Source organism: Mustela nigripes, chromosome X, assembly GCF_022355385.1.
Source record: "Mustela nigripes isolate SB6536 chromosome X, MUSNIG.SB6536, whole genome shotgun sequence".
Taxonomy (NCBI): domain Eukaryota; kingdom Metazoa; phylum Chordata; class Mammalia; order Carnivora; family Mustelidae; genus Mustela; species Mustela nigripes.
This window is the reverse complement of record NC_081575.1, coordinates 62,864,951-62,877,293: the sequence shown is the minus strand read 5'-3', so window position 1 is coordinate 62,877,293 and position 12,343 is coordinate 62,864,951. Positions and strand designations below refer to the sequence as shown.

The 12,343-nt window shown below is 36.4% G+C and overlaps 1 protein-coding gene across 1 annotated transcript in view; it reads right to left on the bottom strand.

Moving 5' to 3' along the window:
- Nucleotides 1–12,343, bottom strand: part of LOC132007088 (fibronectin type III domain containing protein 3C1-like) — a 51,780-nt gene that overhangs the window by 2,365 nt on the left and 37,072 nt on the right. The window contains exons 22-24 of the mRNA XM_059385223.1: nucleotides 8,348–8,622; nucleotides 7,696–7,908; nucleotides 7,099–7,265 (exon numbers count right to left, since the gene is read on the bottom strand). Of these exons, the coding sequence (XP_059241206.1) occupies nucleotides 7,099–7,265; nucleotides 7,696–7,908; nucleotides 8,348–8,622 (655 nt within the window). The remainder of the gene's footprint in view (nucleotides 1–7,098; nucleotides 7,266–7,695; nucleotides 7,909–8,347; nucleotides 8,623–12,343) is intronic.

Below are 12,343 nucleotides of genomic sequence, written 5' to 3'. Positions count from 1 at the left end.
AAAAAAAAAAAAAAAAAAAAAAAAAAAAAAAAAAAAAAAAGGCTGTGGTGCTAGAGTGATTGGCTGGATTAGTTGATTTCAAAGACATTTTAAAAATATTGTGATATTTGGGGGCAGAGTAGTAGGACCCTAGGCTTGTCACATCCCACTAACACTATTGGATAACTATCAAATAACCCTAAATAGCCCAGAAATCCACCCAAAGACTGACAGAACAAACTACACAACTAAAGGAGAGAAGAACAACACTGAAGAAGGTAGGAAATGTGGAGACATGATTTAGGGGAGAAAAGAATCTTGGCTGCTGTGGAGAGGAGGTTGCCTTGTTATGGAGAAGGGTTAGAGAGAGAGGGGCACACAGGGGAATGCACAAGGAGAATGTTTCCCCATAACCGTTGAGTTGGAAAACAAGAGGGGCTGAATTTCATGAGTTCTTGCAACCAGTGAGTCTTAAAGCCTGGAGTTTTAAAGGTCGGTGGGCTTGGCTGGGGTAGAGCTCTGCTCTTGGAGAGAATGCTGGCAAACAACCCAGAGGCATGCAGTGAGGAGACAGGGATCTGAAGAATGTGTGGGGCACATGGAGGGGAGACTATTCACTCTTCTTGGAGTGCTTCTAAGAGGGACAGTGTTTATGAAGATACCTCTTGGTGAACAAAGCAGCTGGCAGGCACCATGTCCCTCCCTGGCCACTCAGCATAAACACACAGCCACCTATACTGGCTGGCTAATTTGCTTACACCAAGTCCCACACCCCTGTGCTCTGGCAGTTCTGCCCATCTCAGTCAAGCTTGTTTCAGTACCAGTGCAGCAGCTCCCTCCCCCTATCAGATCAGCACAAACCTCTGCCCAGAACATGTCTCCCAATGAGAGATTTCTGCAAGGCCTCAGTTCTAGTGGAAGTTAGTATCAAGTCTCATTTCACAAGAAGATCAGAGCACACTTAGCACTCTCCACATTAAAGTCAGAGCCCAAACACTGCCCAGGCAAGGCAAGGCAAGGAAAACCTCTGCAGATGACTGGCCCAAAGGATAGAGGAGACAAAACAGAGAACAGCAGAGTACACACAGCACATGCCAAATACGCTTCCTGAATTCTGGACACCACATGACCTCTTCCTCATAAAGTGGTTACTTTCAGGAGCAGGAAGCATAAGTGACTTTTCTAATACAGAATAGAAGGAGGAGACTTGGGCAAAATGCCATTACAGAGGAATTTATCAAGTGAAAGAACAAGATAAGGCCATAGAAAGAGATCTAAGGGAAACATAAAAAAATTAAAAGCAGAAGACAAAGAAGTCCTTAACTTATAAGGGAAGGCCCATACGGCTAGCTGGGGTTTTCTCAACAGAAACTTGGCAAGTGAGAATAGAGTGGAATGGTATATTCAAAGTACTGAATGGGAAGAATCTGTAGGCAAGAATACTCTATCCATCAAGGCTGTCATTCAGAATAGGAGAGATAAAGAGTTTCCCAGACAAACAAAACTAAAGGAGTTTATGACCACTAATCAGCCCTACAAGAAATATTAAATATTTTTCACTCAGTGAGTGGAAAGACCAAAAGATAGGAAAGGATCAGAGGAAATCTCCAGAAACAGCAACAAAACAGATAATAAAATGGCAATACATACATATCTATTAATAATTGCTTTGAGTGTGAATGGAATAAATGCTCCAATCAAAAAGACATCAGGTGTGAGAATGGATAAAAAACACAAGGCCCATTGATATGCTGCCTGTAAGAGAATCATTTTATTTTAAGTTTTTTTTAACATTTTTTTTAAAGTTTTTATTTATCTGACAGAGATCACAAGTAGGCAGAGAGGCAGGCAGAGAGAGAGGGGGAAGCAGGCTCCCTGCTGAGCCAAGAGCCTGATGTGGGGCTCGATCCCAGGACCCTGAGATCGTGACCTGAGCTGAAGGCAGAGGCTTAACCCACTGAGCCACCCAGGCGTCCTTTCTAAGTTTTTAAAAAGAGTTTACTTGTCTATTAGAGAGAATGAGTATGAACGGGGGGAGGGGCTGAGGGAAAGGGAGAAACAGTCTCCCCACTGAGGAGAGAACACAACATAGGGCTCAGTTCCAGGACCCCGAGCAGAAGGCAGATGCTTAACCAACTGAGTCACCCATGCATCCCAAGAGACTCATTTTAGGTATAAACACACCTGCAGATTAAAAGCGAGGGGATGGAGAAACATTTATTGTACAGATGTATGTCAAAGGAAAGCCAGAGTTACAATAATTATATTGGATAAACTAGACGTTAAAGACTGTAAGAAGTGATAAAGAAGGGCAGTATATCATAATAAAGGGTACAAGCCAACAGAAGATCTAATATTAGAAAATATTTATGCCCCCAACATGGGATCACCCCAATATACAAACCAATAACAAACATAAAGGAACTAATTGATAATAGAGTCATACTAGGGGACTTTAACACCCCACATACATCAATGGGCAGATCATCTAAGCAGAAAATGCATAAGGAAACAATGGCTTTGAATGACACACAGGACCAGACGGTATTAACAGATAAATTTAGAACATTCCACCCTAAAGCAGCAGAACACACTTTCTTTTCAAGTGCATATGGGACATTAGCCAGAATAGATTAGATACTAGGTCACAAATCAGGCCTCCATAAGTGCAAAAAGATTGAGATCATACTATGCATTTTTTTTTTTCTGACCACATTGCTAAGAAACTTTAAGTCAACCACAAGGAAAACATCTGGAAAGATCAGATACATAGAGGTTAAACAAAGGGCCAAACAGGAATTCAGAGAAGAAATAATACATGGAAACAAATGAAAATGAAAAAACAAGTGGTCTTAAACCTTTGGGATGCAGCGAAACTGGTGATGAGAGGGAAGTATATAGCAATAAGGCCTATTTCAAGAAGCAAATAGACAACCTAATCTTACATTTGAAGGAACCAGAAAGTCTAAAAGCCAGCAGAAGGAAGAAAATAATAAAGATTAGAGCAAAAATAAATGATATAGAACCTAAAAAACAACACTACAGAAATACAACTTTAAGACAAGATTATGAAAAACTATATTCCAGTACATTGGACAACCTGGATGAAATGGGTAAATGCCTAGACACATAAACTACCAAGACCAAAACAGGAAGAAATAGAGTACTTGACCAGACTGATAACCAGCCATAAAATTGAATTTGTAATAAAAAAACTCCCCCAAAACAAAGATCCAGACAAGATGGCTTTACAGGTGAATTCTATCAAACATTTAGGGAAGAGTTAATCCACCTCCTTCTTAAACTATTCTAAAAAAAGCAATGAAAACTTCCAAACTCATTCTTTGAAACCAGCAGTACCCTGATACCAAAGCCAGAGAAAGACTCCACTAAAAAAGAGAACTAATGGCCAACATCCCTGATGAACACAGATGCAAAAAGTGCTCAAAAAAAAAAAAAAACAACAACTAGGAAACTGAGTCCAAGTACACATTAAAATAATCATTTAGCACAATCAAGTAGGATTTATTCCTGAGCTGCAAGTGTGGTTCAGTATTCCCAAATCAATCACTGTGATACACCACATAACTCAAAGAAAGGATAAGAGCCATATAATTATTTCAATGGATGTATAAAAAGCATTTGACAAAATACATCTCTTTGTGATAAAATCCCTGAATAAAGTAGATTTAGAGGGAACATATCTCAACATAATAAAGACTATATATGAAAAATCCAGGGCTAATCTTCTCTTCACTGGGGAAAAACTGAAAGCTTTTCCTCTATTTTCAAGAACAAGACAGGAATGTCCACTCTCACCACTGTTACTTAACATAGTACTGAAAGTCCCAGCCTCAGCAGTCAGAAAACGAAAAGAAATAAAATTCATCAAAATCAACAAGGAAAAAGTCAAACTCTTACTCTTTTCAGATGATATGATACTTTATATGTAAAATTGAGAAGAATCCGCCAAAAAAATAGCTAGAACTGATTCAGTTACAGGATACAAAATCAATGTACAGAAATCTGTTGCATTTCTATACACCAATAATGAAGCAGGAGAAAGAAATTAAGGAATCCATTCCATTTGTAATTGCACTAAAAACCGTCAGATACCTAGGAATAAACCTAACCAAAGAGATGAAAGACCTGTACTGTGAGAACTATAAAACATTAATGAAACAAACTGAAGATGACACAAAGAAATGGAAAGACATTCCGTGCTCATGGATTGGAATAACAAATATTGTTAAAATGTCTATATTACCCAAAGCAATCTATACATTTAATGCAATCCCTCATCAAAATACCATGAGTATTTTTCACAGAGCTAGAACAAACAATCCTCAAATTTATATGGAACCATAAAAGACCCTGAATTGCCAAAGCAATTTTGAAAAAGAAAAGAAATGCTGGAGTTACCACAATCCCAGATTTGAAATTACACTACAAAGCCGTAGTGATCAAAACAGTATGGTACTAGCACACATATAAGCACATAGATAAATGGAACAGAACAGAATACCCAGAAATGAAAATTGGTCAATGACTAAATGGAATTTTGTCAGTTTTTCTTTGACAGAAAAGGAAAGAATATCCAATGGGAAAACTTCTCTTCAACAAATGGTGTTGGGACAACTGGATAGCAACATGCAAAAGAGTGAAACTGGGCCACTTTCTTATACCATATACAAAAATGAATTAAAAATGGTTTAAAGATCTAAATGTGAGAGAAGAATTATAAAAATCATAGAAGAAGAAACAAGCAGTAAATTCTTTTACATCAGCTGTGGCAACTTTTTTCTAGATATATCTCCTGAGGCAAGTGAAATAAAATTTAAAATAAGCTATTCAGACTTCAAGATAAAAAGCTCCTGCACAGTAAAAGAAACAACAAAACCAAAAGGCAACTTACTGAATGGGAGACAGTATCTGCAAAAGACATATTCGATAAAAGGTTAATATCCAAAATATATAAATGTCTCATGAAACTCAGCATATAAAATGAATAATTAAAAATGGACAGAAATGAGTAGACATTTTTCCAAAGAAGACATACAAATGGCCAACAGGCATATGAAAAGTTGCTCAGCATCACTGATTATCAGGGAAATTCAAGTCAAAACTACAATGAGATACCACACCACAGAATGGCTAAGACCAATGGCACAAGAAACAACTGGTCAGATTGTCTAAAATCAACACAAGAAACAAAAAGTGTTGGTGAGGATATGAAGAAAGGGGAACCCTCTTACATGTTGGTGGGCATGGAAACTGGTGCAACTACTCCAGGGAACAGTTTGGAGGTTCCTCAAAAAGTTAAAAAGCAGAACTACCCTACAATCTAGCAATTTTACTAGTAGGCATTTACTCAAAGGACATGAAAATACAGATATGAAGGGGTATGTGCAACCCACTGTTTATAGCAGTATTATCAACAGTAGTCAAACTGTGGAGAGAGCCCAAATGTCCATTGACTGATAAATGGATAAGTAAGAAGTAGTATATTATACAATAGAATATTCTGCCATCAAAAAATAAAATCTTGGGGGCGCCTGGGTGGCTCAGTGGGTTAAAGCCTCTGCCTTCAGCTCAGGTCATGATCTCGGGGTCCTGGGATCGAGCCCCGCGTCGGGCTCTCTGCTCGCAGGAGACTGCTTCTCCCTCTCTCTCTCCCTGCCTGCCTCTCTGCCCACTTCTGGTCTCTGTCTGTCAAATAAATAAATGAAATCTTTTTAAAAAAAGTGAAATCTTGTCATTTGCTATGATGTAGATGGAGCTAAAGTATATTATGCTTAGTGAAATAAGTCAATCAGAGAAAGACAAATACCATGTGATCTCACTCATGTAGAATTGAAGACAGAAAACATGAACATATGGGAAGGGGGAAAGAAAAAAGAGACAGAAACAAACTATAAGTGACCCTTAATTTTAGAGAACAAACAGGGTGGATGGAAGAATGTGGGTGGAGGATGGGCTAGATGGGTGATGGATATTAAAGACGTCACTTGTGATGAAAAAAAAAGTTTTATTTAAACTCAAAAGTTAATATACAGTATCACATTAATGTACTGTGTCACATTGTAAGTAACGATTCACTGAACTCTACTCCAGAAACTAATATTGTACTGTATGTTAACTAACAAAATTTAAATAAAGTGAAAAAAAAAAGCTGCATTATGATCCAGCATTTTCAGTAGACATTTACTTGTGGAATATAAAAATACTAATTCAAAGGGATGCATACACCCTGATGTGAATTGCAACATTATCTACAATAGCCTAATTATGGAAACATCCTAAATGTCCATCAATTGATGAATGGATAAAGAAGCGGTATTATTTACAGTGGAATATTATTCAGCTACAAGAAGAACAAAATCTTGCCATTTGCAAGGATGTGGTTGGAGCTAGAGAGTGTTATGCCAAGTGAAATAAGTCAGTCAGAGAAAGGCAAATACCATATTTTACTCATATGTGGAATTTAAGAAACAAAACAAATGAGCAAAGAAAAAGAAGAGTGAGACTTAAATGAAGAAACAGACTCTTAACCACAGAGAACAAACTGATGGTTACCAGAGAGGAGGTGGGTGGGGTGATGAACTAAATAGGTCATGGGGATTAAGGAGTGTACTTGTGATGGGTACTGGGTATTTCACTATATTGTACACCTGAAACTAATAGTATACTGTACATTAACTTTTGAGTTTAAATAAAAACTTTTTAAAAAGTAAAACATTAAAATTTTCAGTCTTATTAAACTCTATTTTTTAAAAAAGATTTTATTTATTTATTTGACAGACAGAGAACACAAGTAGGCAGAGAGGCAGGCAGAGAGAGAGAGAGAGAGAAGCAGGCTCTACACTGAGCAGAGAGCCCAATGCAGCGCTCTATCCCAGGACCCTGGGATCATGACCGGAGCTGAAGGCAGAGGCTTTAACCCACTGAGCCACCCAGGCATCCCTCTTATTAAATTCTAAATTGATCTTTGAATGCATAATTAAATACTGGAGTCTTTTGCTATTTAACATTTAAAATAGACTGTACTGGAGATTTTTATATATGAGCTATTAGAGCTCATATTAATGCAACCTTCATTGTCAGGCTTATAATACTTACCTTTAAGTGTGGGTGGTGGAGTTCTGGTTGTAGTGAAAGTATAGATACCAGACAGTGGTCCCTCACCAGCTTCATTACATGCTTGGATTTTAAATTTGTATTCTGTATACTCACTCAGTCTGTGCACTTTGTGAGTCTGACAAGGTCCATGGTAAATGATAGAAAATCTGGGAGTGGGAATCAAGATGGGAGAAGCTATATTATTAATCAAAGGTCATTTAAGTACAAGTAATTCTACATAGCTGACTTGAAACTGGGTCATCAGTAAAGCCTAAATAAACCAACTTGAAGCCTGGTGGGTGCAAGACAAAAGGAAAAAATATCAGTTTGTAAATATTATAATGGCAAGGTGCTGACTTTCATATTCCTTTGGAAACTCTATTCCTTGGTATTAATGTGTATTATATAAAGGAAGAAGTGTTCTGGGAGAGAAAAAATAGCTAAATTACCAGTAGGAATTTAAGAAAGTATATCTAACATGATAATGTACTGCTTTCACATCTATCAGTTCACTGAAACCACTTTGGATTATGTTTAAGATAGGAAATTTTTAAAACATTTTTATTAGAATCATGTAAAGCTGTACAAATAGCTTACCTTCCAGATCGATCTCCTATTAACAAATTGTAGCTTATAAGGTTGGAATGTAATCCTTTGCTTGAAGAGTTACCCCATTTCAATTTGAGGCTCTGGTGTCTATAGACCACACAATCAAGATGAGGAGGATCAAGTGGTAGTGGCTTGGTTTTGGTTCTTATTGATTGGCTAAAAGGGCTTAGTCCATAATGATTGATAGCTTGAATTCTGATTCTAGTGGTAAAACAAAAACAAAACAAAAACAAATTAAACTATTTGGATTTAAAAAATGAAAATAAATTTCTACATTTAAACTATGCCCTTAGTCATCCCGTGAAAGAATATTGACCATCATATTATAATGATTAGTATAGACAAGTTTTTGAGGCCCAAATCTTGAATTTGCATAATCAGTATTGACGATCTTTGATGAGGAGGAACTGGCTCTTAGTAATGCCAAATATTTCTAAAATAGTAAAATTCTCTTTCAAAAAATGTGTAGATTATATAAAACAAAAAAATGTAGATTTAGTAATGCCAATTTTTTTCTAAAACATTTTTTTTCTAAAATTCTCTTTCAAAAATGTGTAGATTATATAAAACAAAGAAGTGTAGATTTGTTCAAAATTCTGAAAAAACTTCATCTACCCAAAGTAAGATATAAGCAACTTACTTGTATGTAGTATCAGGCTGTAGATTTTTCAGAATACACTCTGTTACTCTTTCAACAGACAAAATTTTTCTGTCTCCATATTCAATGTTATATCCAGTGATTGGAGAGCCATGACAATCTGGTTCCTCCCATTGAATAGCAATGCAAGATGATGCCAGTTTGGCAGGAACTTTGTTTTCAACTTCATGTAGTGTTGGTACTACTGATGGCACAGTTGCTGGTGTGGTTACTATGCCAGTTTCTCCAAATGGTCCAACTCCAACTACATTTCCAGCCTGAGAAAGTATGTTGTGTTAGAGCTTCATTATTTTGTTTTGTGCATAAACAATTTTGTTGTTTTTTTAAAAAAAGACAAGGGACACCTGGGTGGCTCAGTGGGTTAAGTCTCTGTCCTCAGCTCAGATCATGATCTCAGGGTCCTGGGATTGAGCCCTACATTGGGCTCTGTTCAGCAGGGAGCCTGCTTCCCTCTCTCTCTGCCTGCCTCTCTGCCTACTTGTGATCTCTCTCTCTGTCAAATAAATAAATAAAATCTTTAAAAAATAAAAACAAGACAAAAATTTTAACCTCAAATTCTAAGAAGGGTTTTAAAAAAAATTCAGATAGAATTGTTTTATAACATTGTATAAGTTTAAAATGTATAACATGTTGATTTGATACTTTTTTTAAGAGAGAGCACACAAGTGGTGGGGAGGGCCCTAGGGAGAGGGAGAGAGCTTTTTAAGCATGCTCCATGCTCAGCACGAAGCCCAACATGGGGCTTGATCTCATGACTCTGAGGTCATGACCTGAGTTGAAATCAGGAATAGGAGGCTTAACCGACTAAGCCATCCAGGCATCTCTGATTTGATACATTTATATATTGCAATATGAAACAAATGATTTGAAAATACTCACATTATGCCAAAATCTTTAGGTTGCATATTTAGGAAGGTAACAAGTCTGAATATGTGAAAGTAAGTGAAGAATGCTAATATGGGCATTTCAGGAAAAATATACCTGAACTGAATTAATCACTTAGTCCACCAAAGTTTCTTTCTTTCCTTTATTTTCTAGTTACTGTCTCTGTTAGTGGTAGCCTGAAGTTCACATCAATTCACTAAGTTTCACTGATTTTGTAAAATTTTTAAATTTTACACTGTGGACTTAAATGTACAATTTACACTCTTTATCCCAAAAAGAACATTTTGTATAACTATAGCACAATATATAGTCAGGAAATTGACTTTAATAAAATCTATTGACATTATGCAGATTTTACCAGTTTTACATGCACTAATTTATATAGTGTTATATGAAGTTTTAACACATGTGTATCTTAATGTGATGACTAACTGTTAAGATATTCCATTGCAAGTATCCCTTTCCTTGTATTATACTTTTATACCCACAGCAACTTCCTTCCCTCTTTTTCTAATTCTTGACAACTAGTAGTTTATTCTTTAACCTATATTTTTGCTATTTCAAGAATGTTATATAAATAGAATAATGCAGGATATAAACTTCTTAGATAGGCTTTTTTCAGTCAGCATAATTCCTCAGAGATCCATTGAAGTTGTGTGAATTAATAGTTTGATTCTTTTTATTCTCAAATAGTATACCCTGGTATGAATGTACTACAGTTTTAAAAACTATTTACATGTTGAAGGACATCTGAGTCATTTCTTGTTTTTGGCTTTTGCAAATAAGGAGTTATGTATATCCATGTACAGGTTTTTATTGTGGACATAAGTTTTCTTTCTCTGGAATAGGTATCCAAAAGTGCTGAGCATATTAGTAAGTACATGTTTAGTCTTGTAAGAAACTCCCATACTATTTTAAATAGTGGATGAAATTCACACCAGAAATGTATGATTAGTCCCGTTTCTTTACATCCTTGCCAGTGTTTAGTGTTACTACTACTTATTAGCCATTTTGATTATGTGTCATGTTATCTCATTGTGCATTTCCCTAATGATTAATAATGTTATATATCTTTTCATGTGTTTATTTGCCACCTGTATATCGTCTTCTGTGAATGGTCTGTTCATGTCTTTTCCCTGTTTTATAATTGTGTTATTTGGATTTTTAAAAAAGATTTTATTTATTTATTTGGCAGAGAGACAATGAGAGAGGGAACACAAGCAGGGAGAGGGTCAGTGGGAGAAGCAGACTCCCTGCTGAGCAGGGAACCCCTGGGTTGTTTGGATTTTTAACTGTTGACTTTCGAGAGTTCTTTATATATTCTAGGTAATAGTCCATTGTCAGATGTGTATTTCGTAAAGACTTTCTTCCAGTCTATGCTTGTCTTTTTTGTCCTCCTCAAGGGTTTTATGCAGAGTAAAACTTTTTGAGTTTGAGGAGGTCAGAAACACCTGGGTGGCTCAGTCAGTTAAGCAGCTGCCTTCAGCTCAGGTCATGATCACAGGGTCTTGGGATCAAGCCCCACATCAGGTTCCCTGCTCATTGGGGAGGCTATTTCTCCCTCTCCCTCTGCTACTCCCCCTGATTGTGCTCTCTCACTCTCTCTCAAATAACAGTCTTCTAACAAAGGTTTTAGAAGGTCAAATTTTTCAATTTTTCATTTTATGGAATATGTTTTTTGGTATGAAGTTTAAGAACTCATTGCCTATATTAGATCCTGAAGATCTTCTGTGATTTTTTTCTAAAAGTTTTATGGTTTTATATTATATTTTATTTTATTTTTAAAGATTTTTTTATTTATTTGTCAGAGAGAGAGAGAGAGAGCATGAACACAGGCAGACAGAATGGCAGGCAGAGGCAGAGGGAGAAGCAGACTCCCTGCCAAGCAAGGAGCCCGATGTGGGACTTGATCCCAGGACGCTGGGATCATGACCTGAGCCGAAGGCAGCTGCTTAACCAACTGAGCCACCCAGGCGTCCCTATGGTTTTACATTTTAATTTTGTTTTCTATGGTCCATTTTTAATTTTCATTTTTTATGGTCCATTTTGAGTTAATTTTTATATAATGTGTGAATTTTATGTTGATTACTCCAAGAAAGACATACACATGGATTATGGACATACAAAAAGATACTCAACATCACTAGTCATCAGGGAAATGCAAATCAAAAGTATAATGAGATATCGCCTCAAACCTGTCAGAATGGCTCAAATAAAAAACACAATAAACAACAAACATTGGCTAGGATGTGGAGATAAAGGACCCCTCTTGCTCTGTTGGTGGGAATGCAAACTGGTGCCACTGTGGAAAGTGGTATAGAAGTTCCTCACAATGTTAAAAATATGACTTCCCTACAGTCTAGTAATCACACTAATTGCACTATTGCAGCATTATTTACAATAGCCAAATTATGGAAGCAGCCCAAGTATACATCAATAAATGAATAGGTAAAGGTGTGGCATATATGTATGATAGAATATTATTCATACATAAAAAAGAATGAAATCTTGCTATTTACAATGACACAGATGGAGCTAGAGAGTAAAATGCTAATGAAATAAGTGAGTTAGAGAAAGACAAATACCATATGATTTCTCTCATATGTAGAATTTAAGAAACAAGAGAAATTAGGAAAGGAAAAAGAAAGAAACCAAGAAACAAACTCTAAATATAGAAAACAAACTTTTGGTTACCAAATGGGAAGGGGGTGAGGGGATGAGGTAAATAGGTGGTTGGGATTAAACAGTGCATTTGTGGTGAGCAATGGATGATGTATGGAATTGTTGAATCACTGTATTGTACAGCTGAAACTAATATAGCACTGTATTTTAGATATATTGGGATTAAAATACAAAATAGTGTGATGATAGCTATTCTGACATATGTGGGGTAATAGCTCATGTAGTTTTCGTTTGTATTTCTCTGATGTTTAGTCATGTTGATCATCTTTTTTTTTTTTTAATTTTTTATTTTTATAAACATATATTTTTATCCCCAGGGGTACAGGTCTGTGAATCACCAGGTTTACACACTTCACAGCACTCACCAAATCACATACCCTCCCCAATGTCCATAATCCCACCCCCTTCTCC